General features: G+C 61.6%; 3 protein-coding genes across 6 annotated transcripts; 1 reads left to right on the forward strand and 2 right to left on the reverse strand.

Moving 5' to 3' along the window:
* Positions 1 to 598: 598 nt before the first annotated feature.
* Positions 599 to 2305, reverse strand: SELENOM (selenoprotein M). Its single transcript, XM_027730205.2, has 5 exons — positions 2151 to 2305; positions 2033 to 2068; positions 1915 to 1949; positions 1405 to 1483; positions 599 to 1315 (listed from the first exon to the last, which is right to left on the reverse strand). The coding sequence occupies exons 1-5, from the start codon at positions 2277 to 2279 to the stop codon at positions 1103 to 1105; spliced, it is 492 nt and encodes a 163-aa protein (XP_027586006.1). The 5' UTR covers positions 2280 to 2305; the 3' UTR covers positions 599 to 1102.
* Positions 2306 to 4628: 2323 nt separating this feature from the next.
* Positions 4629 to 16200, reverse strand: PLA2G3 (phospholipase A2 group III). 3 transcript variants are annotated; one of them, XM_039382490.1, is made up of 7 exons: positions 15768 to 16200; positions 15562 to 15694; positions 15353 to 15487; positions 14763 to 15241; positions 14525 to 14654; positions 14280 to 14414; positions 4629 to 6410 (listed from the first exon to the last, which is right to left on the reverse strand). In XM_039382490.1, the coding sequence occupies exons 1-7, from the start codon at positions 16198 to 16200 to the stop codon at positions 6044 to 6046; spliced, it is 1812 nt and encodes a 603-aa protein (XP_039238424.1). In that variant the 3' UTR covers positions 4629 to 6043. The 3 variants fall into 3 exon arrangements, with proteins under 3 accessions (XP_039238424.1, XP_027586003.1, XP_027586002.1); XM_027730202.2 differs by lacking the exon at positions 4629 to 6410 and adding an exon at positions 13463 to 14117; XM_027730201.2 differs by lacking the exon at positions 4629 to 6410 and adding an exon at positions 13463 to 14120.
* INPP5J (inositol polyphosphate-5-phosphatase J) lies at positions 5243 to 13368 on the forward strand. 2 transcript variants are annotated; one of them, XM_027730200.2, is made up of 12 exons: positions 5248 to 5914; positions 6723 to 6833; positions 8299 to 8407; positions 8964 to 9080; positions 9152 to 9327; positions 9905 to 10016; positions 10394 to 10503; positions 10806 to 10995; positions 11228 to 11365; positions 11710 to 11802; positions 12027 to 12131; positions 12280 to 13368. In XM_027730200.2, the coding sequence occupies exons 1-12, from the start codon at positions 5310 to 5312 to the stop codon at positions 12898 to 12900; spliced, it is 2487 nt and encodes an 828-aa protein (XP_027586001.2). In that variant the 5' UTR covers positions 5248 to 5309; the 3' UTR covers positions 12901 to 13368. The 2 variants fall into 2 exon arrangements, with proteins under 2 accessions (XP_039238423.1, XP_027586001.2); XM_039382489.1 differs by lacking the exon at positions 11710 to 11802 and having other exon boundaries at positions 5243 to 5914.
* Positions 16201 to 16585: the final 385 nt, after the last annotated feature.

Raw genomic sequence — 16585 nt, forward strand, 5'->3', positions numbered from 1 at the left:
TGTTTCAGGTCCTTGTACCAGTGGCACAGCACATACTGCAGTGCCTGAGGAGCACTGGCAGTCTGGCCACTCCTGGCCTCTCTGCCTGCAGCCCCACTGCTTGCCCAGCCTGGAGGGACACAGGGTACTCCTCCACTCATTGATAATGTCTGGAGCTGAGAGGCACCTTCAGTGCCCCACCCTGACCAGTGCTGTTGGTTTGCTGTGCGCCCCCCCCTGCCCCCCATCACCCTCAGGCCTGGCTGTGCCCTGCTTCCTTCCCTGGCTCAGGACCAGATGTCTTCACTGGGCTAGCACAGCCATGGGGCTATAGCTCAACACTACAGGACCAGCTCATGGGCTCGTGCCCGTCCCCCTGTGCCCTGTGAGAGCAGCCGTGGTGCCCACCTTCATCCCTCCATTGTGTGGGGTGGGAGGGTGGCACAGGAACAGCACAGTTCGTTCACAGGTTGGTTTGTGGCTCACCAGCAGTGGCTGTGATCCTGCCATCCTCTCCTGCCTCTGAGCAGCTCTGGGGCACCCAGCTCCCCTTGGCACAGAGCAGTGCAGGATGCACACCACCAAGCCTGCCCTGAAAAGATGACACAGTGCAGCCAACTGTATATAAAGGCTTTACTGGGTGCTGGATACAAGATAAGCCTACTGGGGGGTAAAGCCCTCTCCCTGGGGCAGCTCTCCCACCTTTGGGACTCAGCACATCTACCCTTAGCACCTGTCGCTTTCTGCTGAGGGTTTCATCCTGTCCCATGCAGGTAGGATGCAGCTGCCCAGTTGCCGGGAGCAGCTAAACCTCCGGGCACAGCAAGGGAGTGCAAGGAATGCTGCTCCTCCTAACTGGCCAGGGATAACAGGCTGCAGGCAGGCATGGGAAGGCAACGACCACCACATGGGAACCTTGGGATGCCCACAGTGCCCAGGAAGCCCCTGCTCAAAGTTTGAGCTACCCAGGGCATCCTTGGGGCAGAGGCTACACAGCACCAAGCAAGAGCGGGGGGGGGGGCAGCTCTGCCACTCCACAGCACTATCCCCAGCTGCTGTAACACCCTCGTTCCCTGTGCTGTGGACTGGCTGCAGGACCCTGTCCCAAGTGCAGCACTCCTCACTAGAGGTCTGGGTGTTCTCCCTTGTCACGTTTGAGTGGGGTCTTGATGCCAGTGGTGGATGCTTGGGGGGGTGGCAGTGTGGGCAGTGGCTTGGCAGGGGCAAACTGGAACTCCTCAGGCACGGGGGCATCAGGCGTCTCCTTGCGGTAGAAGCCCAGCTCCTGCACCAGCCGGTTGATCTCCTCCCGGGTCATGTCACTCAGGGGGATTCTCTGCGCCCAGACAGGGGCTGCAGCCTGGCATCCACAGAGCACTGACCACCCCAGGCCCTGTAGTAGTGGGTGCCACGCTGCCCACTCACCTCCAGCTCCTCATACCGGTGGCTGAGGAGCACGAGCTCGGGGTCAGCACCGGGCAGGTGTTTCATCTCCAGGTTATGGCTGGATGATGTGTCAAGGAGCAGACAGCACTGGGCAGGACCATGCAGCCCCTGTCCCATCACATCCCATTCCATCCTCCATCACGTCCCACTTCTGCCCATTCTATACTGTCCTCCATCCCTTCTGTCACATCGCATTTTCTCCCATCCCATCCTTCATTGTATCCCATCCCTTTCTGTCCTACATGTCATATCACCCCATCCTCCATATCCTCCTATCCTGCCCTGACCCATCCCATCCCCCAACCATCCCGTCCTCCACTCTTCACCCAGCCCCATCCTCCATCTGATCCTTCCCTCAGCCCGTCCCATCTTCCATCCCATCCCTTCACACCCTGTCCCCTCGCATCCTGTCCCGCCCCTGTCCCATCCCGTCCCATCCCATCCTGTGCACTCCTGCAGGGCCCCAGCGCTGCCGCCGCCGCCGGGTACTAGAGCGGGATGTCCTGGGTGACGAACGCCTTCACCTGCGGAGAGCGGCCGGCACGGCCCGGCCCGGCTCAGCGCGGGACGGCCCCGGCTCCCCGCGCCCCCCGGCCCCGCTACGTACCTCCCTGAGGCGGTTTAGCCGTCACCCGCCGCAGGTCTGAGGAAAGGGACACCCTGTCAGGCACTCGGCGGGCACCGGCTCACCTCCGGCCCTCCCCGCGCGCCCTGTCCGCGCTCACCTCCACCTTGCCCCGGGCCAGGTCCCGCAGCGTGGCCCCGCGGAGCTGGGGGAGCTCCGAGCAGCGACCCGCCGCCAGCGCCGCCGCCAGCAGCACCCACAGCCCCGGCTCCGGCGGCACCGCCCGCATCGCCCTCACCGCCGCCACGTCCGCCCGGCCCGGGCGCGCGCACGACACCGCGCCTGCGCGGCGGCGCGCGCGCACAACCACCACAGACACCCGTGCACGCGCACACCACGCACGCGCACGGCACACGCTGAAACATCGAGAGACCCGGGGGTGCGCGCGCACCCTCCTTGCACACCCACAGCACGCACTGAAACACCCTGAGACACCCGGGCAGGGGGCGTGCGGGCACACACAGCTGTGCACGCTCACACAGCTGCACGCGCACGCATGCACGGGTGTGTGCCCACAGCTCTGCACAGCTATGCGCAGTCTGTACAGAAGCACACAGATACACACAGACACACACACGTTCCTACCTTCCCTCCAGCCATTCTCAGCTGTGCCTATGTCCGGACACATCAGCACACACAGCAGTGCATAGAGACACACCAGCACCGGCAGTCACATGTGCAATGGTGTGTGCGCACACCACTATATGTACACCCAGCTGTATGGACTCACACAAATGAGGCACATGCAGCTCTGCATGTGCAAGCCATCATGTACCCCTGCATGCACACACCCGCCCCACACACACACTCTCCACACTGCAGCTGCACACACCCTGTGAGTGACCGGCCTCCCATGAAACTGTGCGTCGTTCACCACCACCCCTGGATCCAGCCTTCCTGCCTCGACCTCTACTTATCCAGCCTGTACACCAACAGCTTCCCTAGGAGGACCAGATGGGAGGCAGTGCCCAAGGCCTCCCTGCAGTGCAGGTGGACACTGTCCCCTGCTGTCTGTGTCTGCTGGCTGCTTGCTCTATCACGGGAGGGGATCAGGTGGCCAAGCAGAACCTCCCCTTGGGCAAGCCAATCTGACCCCCTCAATGAGTTGTTGTTCATGTGTCCACCAATGGTTTCCAGGACTTGCTGCTCTGTCACCTTCCCAGAATGGAGGTAAGGCAGATCAGTCTTGGGTCCCTGGATCCCCCTTTACACCCCTCCAGAAGCCAGCAGTGACATTGTCTCTCCTTGATCCTGTCCCATTTGTCACTATTGATCACAGTACTTCCGTGATGGCAGGAACCACCTCCACCACAACTCCCCTGATGCTTGTGAGTCAACCCCACAGGGACCCAGGGACCTTGTCCTCTCCTATCAGGATCCTCCTCTACCTCACTCCATACTTCACCAAGATTCTCCTCCTCCTCAAGCTCCAGCCTTCCCTGGGTGCTGGCAAGTACAAGCTGAGGGCAAGACGTATCACCTGGTCCCCCATTCCCTCTAGGCACGCACACACACACACACACGTGCGTGTGTATGCACCCCAAGCACAGGTGTTCATACCTGCCTATGCTGCACTGGAGCACTGTGCCGGTTTAAAAGTAAACTGGCATGAGAAATGAACGCAACTCAAGAGAGATTACAAATCAGAGTTATAATTTACTAAAAAGATTACAATGAATACAACAATAGAGAGAAAAACTGGTTTTAACCCACAAAAGCAGATGTGTAACCCCACACCCTGGGACAAGAACAGAACGGTGTTTGTCAACCCCTGTGTTGAGCATCACGTGGCCCCCCTGGGTGCAAAGTAAAAGAAAACCTGTTGGTCCGGATGATGATCGCAGTTCTGTCCAAGTTTTGGTCCTCCTCTGGATCCTCTGGATCCTCTGGATCTGACCAGAAGTCCCAAAACCCGAAGTTTATATATGCTCAAGTTCAGGTGGGAATGCCAAGTACCTCCACCAGGGCAGGGAGCTTCACAATGGGTGATTTAACTCTGTGAGTCATGGGATATTTTTGGAGTCCTTGATGGTCTGGGTGTTGCAGCTGCCTATTATGCCAGTCAGAGGTGGTCCATTAGCAGAGATGACCCCTCAGGCTGGGGCTGAAGGTGTTAATGCCTTTCCGAAGGGGAGTTATCACAGCTGAGTCATTGGTGTGCAAATAAATGAACATTCCCCTGTCTCTCAGGGTTTGTTTAACATCCAGCTTGTAGCCTGAGGTGTCAGGTGTGCCCTGGGCAGCTGCTGCAAACAATCCATTTATTACCAGTCCATCGGAAGGGTGTAGAATACAGTTTTGATTATATCCACATGGTGATAAACTTGTCCCAGTCCCTGTAAATAGGACAAGCACAGGGACACTGCTGTGCACAGACAAAGCAGCGCCCACTCACAGAGGCACACACAGACACAGCCAGACAGCTGCACACACAGCTTCACACACAGCCTTCCATGCAAGGCCATATACACACAGCCACACACATAGCTGCACGTAGAGCTGCGCACACACAGAGCCACACAGAGCTGCACACAGCCATACGCACAGCCACACACACAGAGTCACACACACAGCTGCACACACACAGAGCTACACACAGAGCCACAAACATAGCTGCACACACAGCCACACACAAGCAGCTGCGCACACTCACGGCTGCCCAAGGGTGTGCATGCACCCAACATCGCAAACACTCCACAGCAAACCACAGACACACCCGGCACATGCTGACACAACAGCCACAGTGGTGAGCACAGCTGCACACACAATAATGCACTAAGGCAGACAGGCAGGCAGGGGCAGAGGTGCAGAGGCAGAGGCAGAGGTGCATAGGCAAGGGCAGGTGTGTGAGGACAGGTGTGTACTTGCAATGGCTGTTGTGCATGCGCAAAAGATGTGTGTACGTGTGTACGTGCAGGACTGCAGTACATGAGCGAGGTTAGTCATCCATGTGCAAAGACAGTTGTGCACACACAAAGACAGGTGTGCAGATGCAAGGACAGGTGTGCAGATGCAAGGACAGGTGAGCAGGGACGGGTGTGCAGGTGTAAGGACAGGCTGGCGGGGGCAGAGGAGGGGCGCGTCTCGGGCCGTCACGTCGGCAGGGCGGTGCGGCAGGTGCGCGCGAGGCGGGGATGCTCCTGCGCCTTTAAGGCGCCGCGCAGGTGGCGGGCGTTGACGTCATGGTGTGGTGACGTCACGTGGCGGGGCCGCAAGGTGCGCGGGGCCGGGTCGGGGCCGCTCCGGTCTCCGCCCGCCGATGGACCCGGCCCGGCGCGGCAGCGCCGACCGGGGCTCAGCCGCCGGCGCGGAGCCCCGGCCCGGCCTCCCGCGCGGCCCCGGGGGCGCAGCCCGGCCCTTGCCCGAGGCAGGGGCTTCGGCGGCGCCTTTCCTCAGCGGCGACGTCCCGGTCGGCCGTAGGAGCTCCCGGCCGGACGCCGCCTGCGACCCCTTCGGGCACGGCTGCCCGCGGCGCGCCGGGCCCGAGGAGCGGCCCCCGGGCCGGACCCCGCCCGAGGGGCTCCCGCTGCCGGCCCTGCTGCCCCCCGGGCCGGGTGGCCCTCTGTCTCCAACAGCGCTCGGCCGGGCCGCCTTTCCCGCGCCGGAGCGGCGGGAGATGCTGCCTAAGGCGGAGTCCAGCGACCACATCGCGGCCTGGGCGAGCCCCGCCGTGCCCCGCGCCCCCGCGCTGCCCAAGGCCGTGTCCAGCGAGTTCCTCGCCGGCGGGTGGGCGGGCTTGGCCCCCCGAGCGGAGCCGGGCGAGCTGCCCCTCCTCGGCCGGCCCCTCGGCCGCCCCGGCTCTGGCGACGCCTGCGATCCGCTGCCGGACTGCCCGGGACGGGCCTCGGAGGACGGCGCTTTCCGGTGAGTGGGGCCGCGGGGGCATCGCGGGGACAGGGGGCGCAGTGCCGAGGTCTCCGCTGTGCTTTGGAGCTGCACCTCTCCTCCCACTGTGGAGGGTTCAGCTGGAGGATTTGGGGTGCGGGACTGCAGTCAGGCAGGCTCCTGTGAGGAGAATGCCTGGTGCCGCTGTCCGTGCGGGATATCATAACAGAGCCACGGGCTACCTGCCCCCGCTGTCTCCGAGCACTGGGGCTTTCCTGGGCACTGCCCTCCCTCCCTGTTGAAACATGTCCCTGAGACTGAGACGACTCCTGGCTGCTGCCAAATGAGCCCACGGGCCCTTTGCTGGTGCCCGTTGCGCAATGGCATTGATGTGTTGTGAGGGATGTGGCTTTGTGCTGCTGAAGGACACCGCTTCGGGGCTGCGGAACCGCTGTCACATGCGCTGCCCTGGCCTTTAGGGCTGGCAGGGGCTGAGGACTCAGATCCGGGTCTTTTTTGCCAGGAGCCGTGATTCCTGGGGAAAGGAGGGGAAGCAGTTTTCTTGAAGGCTGCCTGCTGTGCCAGCATGCCTGTATCAGCTGGTGGTGATGAAAATGAGGGCTCTTTGTGCTGGTTTTTAGAATTATCAAGTGCAGATCCTGGGGGAATTTGGAAGCAAGGACCTGTCTCCCTCAAACGGGAGTTAAGGTGTATGTGCTCTGATTAAGCTTCAGTCTTTACTTCTGTTGCCAGCAAAAAGCTTCCTTGGTGGAGCTGGGGGCTGAACAGGGGGACAGGAATCCCTCTCAGCCCCAGTGTTAGCCTGTTCTTCCTTTGTCCTCCCAAGCATCACAGTGGTCACCTGGAACGTAGGCACAGCCATGCCCCCGAATGATGTGACATCCCTGCTGCACCTCAACACGGGCGAGACAAACGATGTGGACATGATCGCCATTGGGTAAGACGGTGAGGTGCAAGGCCCCCTCCCCTGCTCTGCCGTATCCCTTTTCAGGGGATCCCCACAGCCCTGGGGCATGAGGAATGGGAGAGCTGCAGCCTCAGCCTCCCTGAGTCCCGGGGAGGAGGGAGGCACGTACATCACAAATGGTAATATATCCGAAAAGGTGATGGGCAATCAGCTCCTGGTAGAATGTGAGTGCTGAGAGGAACCAAAACCCTTGAGTACTGATTAGACTTGAATCCTCAACAAGCCTGAGGCTGGCTGTGCCAGGCCAAGTGAGCCATGGCAGTCCTGGGGTCAGGTCTGTCGAGGCATTTAACTCACCTGCCCCAAGTTCTCTGGGAGTGTTTTCCTCCTCTCTGCTTTTGTGCATGGTATGCAGGCCTCAAGGGCATAGATCTGCTGTTCTCCCACAGCTGGGTTGGCTCCATGCCCCTGGTACACGGAGCTGCTTGCAAGGCAGTGCCACAGTGTGGTGGTGAGACGAGCTTGCCAGCATTTGAGCACAGACTGGTCCCTTGAGGTCTGTGGTGGTGTGTGGATTCCTGCTAAGGCCGGGGCTGCACTGTGTCTTTGCACAGGGAGCAGGAAGTAGCCTCTGCCTGCAAGTGTGATATAGGAGAGCTGGATCTGCCTCCAGGAGGCTGCCAGGGACTGCCCTGGAGCTCCTAGGGGATAGTGGTGGAAGGCTGAGGCTGCCAGAGCTATAACACTGTGTTAGAGCAAATCTCCCAGTCTCCTCGGCCTTGCGGACCAGTGGGATGGGACTGTGTGGGCTGTGGAGATGGACCTGAGCTGGATGGATGGGGTGGGGGGTGTAGCTGACACCATGGGATGTGCTGGGACCGTGTTAGGTCCAGGGCAGGGTATCCCACAGTTCTCACCTCCCGGCATCTCTGGCTGTCTCCTTCCTCTGACCTGTGTCTTTGTGCACCAAGCACCTGATATTTTTGGGCAAGACACTTCCTGATTCTGCTGTTCTCTGTGGACATTGTTCCTTCTTTTCACTAATTGCTGAGCTGGGAGGAGCACTACTAACTTTCTGGTTGCTGCTGCTCCAAGCTGGGTGGCTCGAATGCATCTGGACACCCTGCGCTGGTGAGACTTGACTTCTGTGTAGAGACTGATTCAACTGAAAGGCCCTTTAAGCCCCTCTTGCACCTTGAGATGGGCTTTAGGCTGCTGCCCAGCTCTGTGCAGCTGAACTGCTTCTGCTTTAGAAGGGGCCAAGGCCTCCTGGGTTCAGGGCCACTTGTGCCTCCTGCCAGCACATGGTCCAGCATCACTGGAGCAAGGACGTGGCTGGTTTGTGCTCTAAACCTAGGGTCTTCCCTTGAACTGCCCTTCCCACCCTGTACTGCTCCCCAGTACTGTGCTTTGGCAACTTTCCCAAGGAGCTCTCACTACTTGGGACACAGACACTTTCCTGGTGTGGCTGAGGGACCTATCCCCTTCCTCCCAGGCTGCAGGAGGTGAACTCCAAGATAAACAAGCGCCTGAAGGATGCCCTCTTCACAGATCAGTGGAGCGAGCTCTTCATGGATGTGCTGAGTCCCTTCCATTTCATCCTGGTAAGGAGTCCTGAAGAAGCTGGCAGCTGGTGTTCCCTCTGTCTGCCAGGCAGGTGTGCCACAGGGAGGGAGAGTTGGACTGCAGGGCAGAGGGAGGTGCGGTGGGAGAGCTGGCTGGAGAGACAGCCTGTAGCCTCCAAACAGTATGTGGGGGCCAGTGCTGCACCTTGCCAGTGAGCTGTCTGGCTTGTGCCACCCTGCTCCTTTTCCTATGCTTATGCTTCCCCTCTGGAGCTTTGGGGCCACTTCTTGTGTCCTGCTGCGTTGAACCAGGGTGCAGAGGTGAATGTGGGAACTGGCCTGTGCTGCTGACAGCAGCTTGTGGGCCCGGAGGTAGGTTCGGCTCCCGGAGGCACTCACCCCAGAACATATATAAGCCCAGCATCTCTGAGGCTCAGGCTTGGCTGTCGGTGTTCAGGAGGGTGCACACAGATCTCTGAACTGAACATGCTGTTAGTCACCTGCAGGATGGGGGGGTACACGAAGGATGGAGGTGCTGCCTCATGGCCCCTGTGGGCTCTCTACCATCCTGCTCCAGCTCCTGCTCCCATTCCAGGTCAGCACGGTGCGGATGCAAGGTGTGATCCTGCTGGTGTTTGCCAAGTACTACCACCTGCCCTTTCTGCAGGACATCCAGACAGATTGTACCAGGACGGGGCTAGGGGGCTACTGGGTGAGTGTGGCCCTGGGGGAAGGTGGCAAGGGGCTGGCTTCCCAAGGAGTCATGGGATCCTCTCGGTGCAGGGCAACAAGGGTGGGGTGAGTGTTCGTCTCTCCATCTTCGGCCACATGGTCTGCTTCCTGAACTGCCACCTGCCAGCGCACCTGGAGAAGGCGGAGCAGCGCAAGGAGGACTTTGCCACCATACTGCACATGCAGCAGTTTGAGGGGCGTGTGGCTAACGGCATCCTGGACCACGAGTGCGTACCCCACCACTTTGCTCCCCGGTCTGGGCTCTAGTGCCAGCCCCAGTCCTTGACCCTCCCCCATGTAGGGTCTGGGGTCTGACCTCTGCATCCCAGCACAGCCTGGAGATCAGGTCTTGTCTGCAGAACTGCAGAATTGTCCCGTGGCTCAGTGGGAACTCAGCATGATGGGGTAGGTGTTTAGAGGGGTCTTTGGTCTCCTGTAAGGGTACATTCAGGCCTGGTGCAGTTCCTGCTGTACTAGTCCAGTTGTGGTTTGGGACCGGTGAGGTGGAGGGCCCAGCTCTGCACAGCCTGTGTAGTCTGACTCTGGTGGGTGCCTCACTGTGGAAATTTCCACCCTCGATTTTAGCTCAGGGCAGTCTGTCTGGTTTGGTTAATGATGCCTAGTCCTACCTTGCAGATTCCTGGCAGCTGGCCAGGCTGCCGGCTGAGTGCTGACCTGTGCCAGTGCTCCCAAGAGTGCCTGTGCTGCAGGCTGAGGCTGCACACAGTCTGGGGACATTATTCCCCTGCTGTCCCCAGCTCCAGTAGCCTCAGCCCTTTCAGCCCGTTGCCCTCTCTCCCACAGCCTTGTGTTCTGGTTTGGGGACCTCAATTTCCGCATTGAGAGCCTGGACATCTGCTTTGTGAAGTATGCCATCGACAGCAACGTCCTGAGCCAGCTCTGGGAGAAGGACCAGGTGAGGGATGGGCACGTTGCCAGACTCCACTGGGCCCTGAGCAGTGTTTGACTCTCCCCAAAACTGTCTGTGCAGCTGTGGGACAGGACATGTCCCCTTGCAGCCCATAGGGCAGGAGGAGCTCTGGCTCTCTTGTCTCTGTGGGGAAGAGGCAGCAGAGTCCCTGGTCAGACTGAGCTGGGCACATGCTTCCCTTGTTAGTGTGAGGAAGACCTGAGGCACTGGGTCTACAAACTGGCTGCTGGCATAGATGGACAAACCCTGAGAGCTGTGGGAGTTGGCAGGAATGGGGCAAGGATGTGACTGTGTGAGACCAGAGAGATCTTGGTCTGATCATGGGGGCTGGTGTGCTCCTTTACCTTCTCTCTTTCCCGCAGCTGAACATTGCCAAAAGCACCTGGCCTGTTCTCAGAGGCTTTCAGGAGGGACCCCTGAACTTCCCACCCACCTTTAAATTTGATGTCGGCACCAACAAGTACGACAGCAGGTAGGAGAGCAGAGCTGGGCGTGAGCTGGGGGAGAGGGATGCAGGAGCAGTGAGGCTCAGAGCCAGGGCGGATGCTTGTGCGGATGGGTGGGGGGAGCAGCTGTGCTGGGGCAGGCATGGGCTGGACTGGGACACGACTGCAGTGCTGGTGCCAGTGCAGGTCTATCCCTGCAGCCACGCTGAGCTGAGTGCCGAGATGAGCTCCACCCTCTGCCCATGCATGCCTTAGTGCCAGGAGGAGGCAGTTTGGGTCAGAGCCCACTGCCCCTGCCAGGCAAGAGATGCCCCTCTGTGCCCTGCAGTGCCAAGAAGCGAAAACCTGCCTGGACTGACCGCATCCTATGGAAGATCAAATCCCCCAGCAAAGGGCTGGGGGCAGGCAGGCACCGGCCCAGCCGGGGTGTGCTGTCGGTGAGCCAGCTCTGCTACTGCAGCCACATGGAGTACACCGTCAGCGACCACAAGCCAGTAGCTGCCATCTTTGCTGTGCAGGTGAGCACTGTCCAGGGCTGGTGGGAATGCAGGCAGGAGCTGCAGGAGTGGGATGCCCAGCTTCTGTGGGGGGTGGCGTACTTTATTTCTGTTTGGCAAACTCAGCTGCCTTGCCCCTGGCTGGGGGCTGCTGTGGGTGTATGCACGGCGGCCCAGACCCAGAGAGGTGCCGCTGGGCAACAGGGGCAGCTCTTTGCCATGCCCTTGCTCACCATGTACCTGTCTCTGACAGTTTGCTTCCAAGGTGGACAAGCCCCCGGTTGAGATTTATGTGGCTGACGAGTGGAGCAGGCCTGAGCAAGCAGTTGTCAGGTACAAGATGGCTGTTGGCTTCCACCGGAGCTCCTGGGACTGGATAGGACTCTACCGGGTAGGGGCTTGGGGGCTGCTGGGGCTGGAGGGAGTGGGGAGCACTGCACAGCACTGCGGGGGTCCCTTCTGAGCTACCCCTCACCAGCGAACATGGGTGCAGAGCATGGAGCTGTGCCCTCTCTTCCCCTGGCAGCATGACGTGGCTCTGCTTCAGGAGGCTCAGGTCCAGCAGTTCCCTCTTCCTCCTGCTCCACAGGCCCCACAGGGCCCTGGTACACCTGGGGGGTGTGAGACAGCTCTGGGTCTCCCTGGTGTAAGCAGGGAGTGCAGGCCAGGCACGGGTGATGGTGCCAAGTGGGGCTGATGTTCCCCCACTCACCTGTGTTCTCCTGTGTAACACAGGTAGGCTTTCGGCACCCTAAAGACTATGTGTCCTATGTCTGGGCCAGGAGTGATGATGGGGAGCGCTGCCTAGAGAAGCAGCTCTGTGCACAGGTGAGCTGGGGCCAGCCCTGCTGGCACGTCTGTCCCACTGTGGGGGAACAATGGCCCCTTTGTGCCCCTGGATGGGGGCGGAGGGCACCTTATTGCTTTGTGCTGAGCCTCCGTCAGGCCTGTGGTGCTGGCAGCAGGAATTTGTGCTTTTGGCTGGGGCTAGAGGTGGGAGGGGGCACCCCTGTGCCCAGCCCTGGTGTCCACCAGGTGTTTCTGGGCTGCAGGTGATGTTCTCTGAGGAAGCGCTGCCCAAGGGGAACGGCGAGTACATCCTTGGATACTACAGCAACACCTCCAGCAGCATCGCTGGTGTGACTGAGCCTTTCCAGGTGAGCACAGCCAAGAGACGAGGGTGAGGGGCTGGGGGAGGCAGGGGGAGGGATGTATGTGGGGATCCCTGGCTGGGGGAGACCAGCTGCTGTGGTACCCCACAGCCCCCTGTGAGAGTCAGCCAGCAGTGCTGATGCAGGGGTGCAGATCTCCCTGCCTAGGTCAGAGGAGGGCAGCAGCCCCACGGACAGCTCAGGCAGCAGCTCAGAAGAGGATGACAGTACACTTGTCCTGTTGGCCCCCAAATCCCGTAGCCCCAGCCCGGGCAAGATGAAACGGCACCGGAGCCGAAGCCCAAGCCTGGCCAAGTTCCAGGGTCTCATCCTGCGGCCATCAAGCCGGGACAGGGGAACGAGCCGCAGCCCCTCGCCCCAGAGCCGCCGCGGCCCCCCCAGGGATATCCCCACCATCCATGTGCCCCAGGAAGAGCTGGGGTGCTGTGGAGCCAAAGGCAAGGAGCTGAGGCAGGCAGCTGACAACCTGGAGGGCAGCTCTTTCTACCAGACTGTACAGGAGCAGGGTGGCTCCCAGCGTGTCTCCACTGACAGCCCGCTGGCCAGGGCTGACCCCCGGAACCTGGGCCTGCTGCCTGCACTCCGCCTGGAGATGATTGACAAGGCTCTGGGCTGGCGGCAAGAGAATGTGGATCAGGGCTATTATCCCTGCCGGAGGATGAGCCCCACCAGCCCCCCAGGCTGTGGCACATCCCCAAAAGAGGGCTGCAGCCCCCAGGAACTGGACAGCCATAGCTGTGCCATGGGCCGCTGATGCAGTGGCCCCCTTCCTCCTCCCCATAGCGCGCTCGCTGTGTGCTTTCCTCTGCCACTTCCCTGCTAAGACACCCCCTCCCTTATTTATTGCAGTGACTCCTCACCCCTGTTGTGTGCCTGGCAGGTAGGGGTACTCCCCTCTGCTCCCCTCAGCCCAAGCTGCTCCCCAGGGCAGGGCTGGGAGGTGACCCAGGGGAGGGTGGGCAAAGCTGGTCTAGTGCAGTTTGGGGAGACCCTCATGAACTTCCACATGCAGGATTCTTCAGTCCCATGACAGGAGTGCTGGCCTTGCACCCAAGGTGGCAGGGGAGGCCAAGGCAGGGCTCTGGCAGGAATGGTGATGGGCACAGAGCGAGGACCATCCCAGGGTACCCCAGAGATCAAAGCTTGCTCCTTCCCTGCTCTACCACTGTGCCTCAGCCTGGACATAGTGCAAGCAACAAAATAAACGATCCTGCCCACTCCAGCTGCACTGTGGTCACTGCCAGAGGGCAGGATCAGCCCTGGGGGTGGGGGCTGCAGCGTGAACAGGGGGCAGAAGGCTCAGCCCTGGCACCATAGACCATGCTCTGACCATTCTTTATTTATCTTCTGCTGCATGCATAGACTGACCCCAGCCATCCTACTGTGCCTGGGCAAGGGGGGTCAGGATCACACCTCACTGCTCAGGCCCCCCAGTTGAAGGGTCACCAATATAGGGGTGGGGGGCCCTGCCATCCCCCTGGCCCCAGAGCACAACTGGGAAGGGAAAACAATAAGTTTCCCCTTTCCTGAGCCCTCCTATTTTCTTCCCCTTACTCTGATGCTTGTGGATGGCAACCACAACTCCTTGAGTCTTCTCAGTCCCTCTGCCTGCTCTGGCTGTGGTCCCCAGCTCCATGCAGTCATGCCAGCAGCTGTGCTCATTGCTATCCTTTGTCTAAAGGACCAGGAACCAAGCAGCTGTAGGCTGCAGCTACTGCACAGCACATCTTCCTCCCCTTCCTTCCCAAGGCAGCACTGCTCAGGCATCATCGGGGCACTGTGTGGGGCTGAGCACCCAGCCCCTGCTCCATGGCCAGGTGCTGGCACTGCTCACAGAGGGTGCCTCCCCAGGCCTGTGTCTTCCAGTCTGGATGCTTGGTCTTGGAGCTCACATGAAGAGAGCCCCAACGCCTCAGGGTCTTTTTGAGCCGCTTTGCAGGTAAAAGCACAGCCCTGGTCACTGTGGTACAGCTGCTGGAGAAGCAAAGCTGGGCATGTCAGTGTAACCCTGCAGCACTGACAGCCACTGCCTGCCCTGCAGCCTGCTCATGGCATGGCAGAGCAGGGGCCAGTGCTTACACTCCTGGCTTCATGCCCCACACAGGCCACAGCCTCTTGATTCTTGGCACTTACCTGTCCTGAGAACCCCTGCCTGGGCTGCAGGCAGCAAGCTGCTCCAGAACAAAGCAGTCTGTGGCAATGTGGTTAGCCAGGACAGCCACCTCCATGTTACTGCAGTTCCTCACCCTGCGCAGGCACCGCTCCAGCCTGCAGGCACAGGAGGGCTGTGGTCAGCAGGTGTTGGCCAGGGTGGACAGCCCACCTCCTCTGATCCCAAACTGTCTGCACACAGTGCTCTTTTCCTCCTGGACACGCACCTGCGGGTGCAGTTGCAGTGGAGGAGTGTCTGGCTGTTCACGTTGTGCAGCTGGTACCTCACCTTGTGGGGTGCGATCTGGTGCTCACACTTACCCAGGTGCTTGTAGCACCTGCACACCCTGCCTGGGCCTGAGGACAGCAGGGAGGTGAAGGGCACCCCCAGCATATGACCCCACCAGGCTGAGGCCCTGAGACACCCCAGCTGTGGTGCATGCTCTACCCACGGCACCAGCTCACCCTGCTGCCTGCGCTCTTCCACCTTGGGCACTGGGGTGGGCCCACTCCATCCTGCTGCGGTTGGGCTGGGTCTCACACTGCCATCCCAAGGGTGGGCCAAGCCCTCAGCTCCTTGCTCTGCTCTTCCCAGTGCGCTCCTTGCTCCAGCTGGATCCTGTCCCAACGTGGTCAGTGCTGTTGGGGGGCCAGGCTTCAGCCCTTGCTGCGCTGCTCGGTGCCTGGCTGTGGGCTCAGCCCTGTCCCTGGCCAACGCAGGGATACCTGGGTCCTGCTGGGCTGTCTCAGGTCTCCGTGCCTGGTGGCGCCCAGGCTTCGGCTCCAGTTCCTGTCGGAGCCGCTTGCGCCCTGCTCTAGAGGAATTCCTTCCCTTACCCGGGGGCTGTGCAGCAGAGCTGCCTCTCTCCTCTGCGGGCAGGCTGGGGTGGTACTGACTCTGCTGCACCATCCTGGCCAAGGGTACAACACCATAACGCTCGCACCTGGGGACACCACATGCTGTGAGGCCCTGCACACCAGCCCAGCCAACCCATGCCCGGTAGGGCAGCTAGGCAGGGTGCACTGGGGACCGGGGCCCCACCCCAGGCACTCACCCGCCCCACCAGTGCCACTGGATGCACTCCTCGCTCTCTTCTAGCACGAAGCACGGCACCTCCAGCAGGTTGAAGAAGGTGACGCCGATGATGTTGGACACGGTGTCGTTGATGGCGAGCAGGCAATGCCGGAACCTGCAGGCAGGGATCGGTGAGCGGGGCTGGTGTCCCCAGCCCTCCCGGTGCCCCTCCCCCGGCCCTGGGCGCACCTGGCGTCGCAGTCGCAGTGGGACACGGTGTGCAGGCGGTAGTTGCGGATGCCGTAGTTGAACTGCAGCGCCGTGATCTGCGCCCAGCACTGGTCGTGCTCCCGGCAGCACCGATCGGGGCCGCGGAACAGCCCTGCGGAGGCGCCGGTGAGCGCGACCCCGCGGAGGGAGCCCAGCTGCCCGCGCCGCCCCCCGCCGCCCCGTACCCAGCTCGCTCCAGTTCCCTGCCGAGTCCCCGGCGCCACACCACAACGTGCCCGGCAGCGTCCAGCCCCGGCGGCGGCGTTGGCGCTGCGCTCCCGCCTTTGCGGGGTCGGTGCAGGCGGCGCGGCGCCGCCACAGCGCGGACAGGGCCCGGCGCAGCGCGGCCCCGGGCACGGCGGGCGGGCGGCGCGCGCAGGCGGCGCGGAAGGCGCGGACAAGACGCGGGTCGCGGCGGGCCCAGCAGGCGCGAAGGCGGCCGGGGGCGGCCAAGGCGCTCTCGACCAGCGCGGGGCCGGTGCCGGTACCGCGGCCCAGGAACGCCACGTAGCGCGCGCCGCCCCCGCCCGCCGCCTCCCGCGCGCACACGGCCCCGCCGGGCCAGGCGCGCGCGCATGCGCGCAGGACCGCACAGGCCAGCACCACGCGCACCCACATCCCGCGCACCGCCCCCGCCCCGCGCCCCCCTTTAACCCCGCGCGCGGGGCGGACTCGGTGCTGATTGGCCCACGCCGAACAGGCCCCGCCCCGCCCTGGGGCAGGGCAATGGGAGGGGCAGCGCTGGCACCTCCCCATCGCGGGTACCACCCCTTCATCGCAGGCACCCGCCCATCGCGGGTACCACCCCATCTAGGGCACTCTCCTGTCCCGTTGGCCCCCCATCCTAGGCAGCCCTTGCTACAGCCGCACCCACTCCATGCTCTCTCTTCCTGGGCACCCATGCATGTGCCCTCACGTGCATGACTGGGCACAGGTGTGTGTGCAGGTGTGTGCAGGTGCCTGCACACTCACCTTGTGCACATGTGTACGCATGTGCGTGTGT

This window comes from Pipra filicauda, unplaced genomic scaffold (genome assembly GCF_003945595.2).
Source record: "Pipra filicauda isolate LSUMZ 115617 unplaced genomic scaffold, ASM394559v2 scaffold272_size1030459_pilon, whole genome shotgun sequence".
NCBI classification, from domain to species: Eukaryota; Metazoa; Chordata; class Aves; order Passeriformes; family Pipridae; genus Pipra; species Pipra filicauda.

Bases quoted from the DNA above. Each gene is read 5' to 3' on its own strand.
- INPP5J (XM_027730200.2), top strand. From the start codon at position 5,310: ATGGACCCGGCCCGGCGCGGCAGCGCCGACCGGGGCTCAGCCGCCGGC. The intron at 5,915-6,722 runs GTGAGTGGGGCC...TGTCCTCCCAAG, and splicing joins TCGGAGGACGGCGCTTTCCG to CATCACAGTGGTCACCTGGA. The intron at 11,366-11,709 runs GTAGGGGCTTGG...TGTGTAACACAG, and splicing joins ACTGGATAGGACTCTACCGG to GTAGGCTTTCGGCACCCTAA.
- PLA2G3 (XM_039382490.1), bottom strand. From the start codon at position 16,200: ATGTGGGTGCGCGTGGTGCTGGCCTGTGCGGTCCTGCGCGCATGCGCG. The intron at 15,242-15,352 runs GTGAGTGCCTGG...TGGTGTCCCCAG, and splicing joins CAGTGGCACTGGTGGGGCGG to GTGCGAGCGTTATGGTGTTG. The intron at 14,415-14,524 runs GTGCGTGTCCAG...CTGTGCCTGCAG, and splicing joins CACTGCAACTGCACCCGCAG to GCTGGAGCGGTGCCTGCGCA.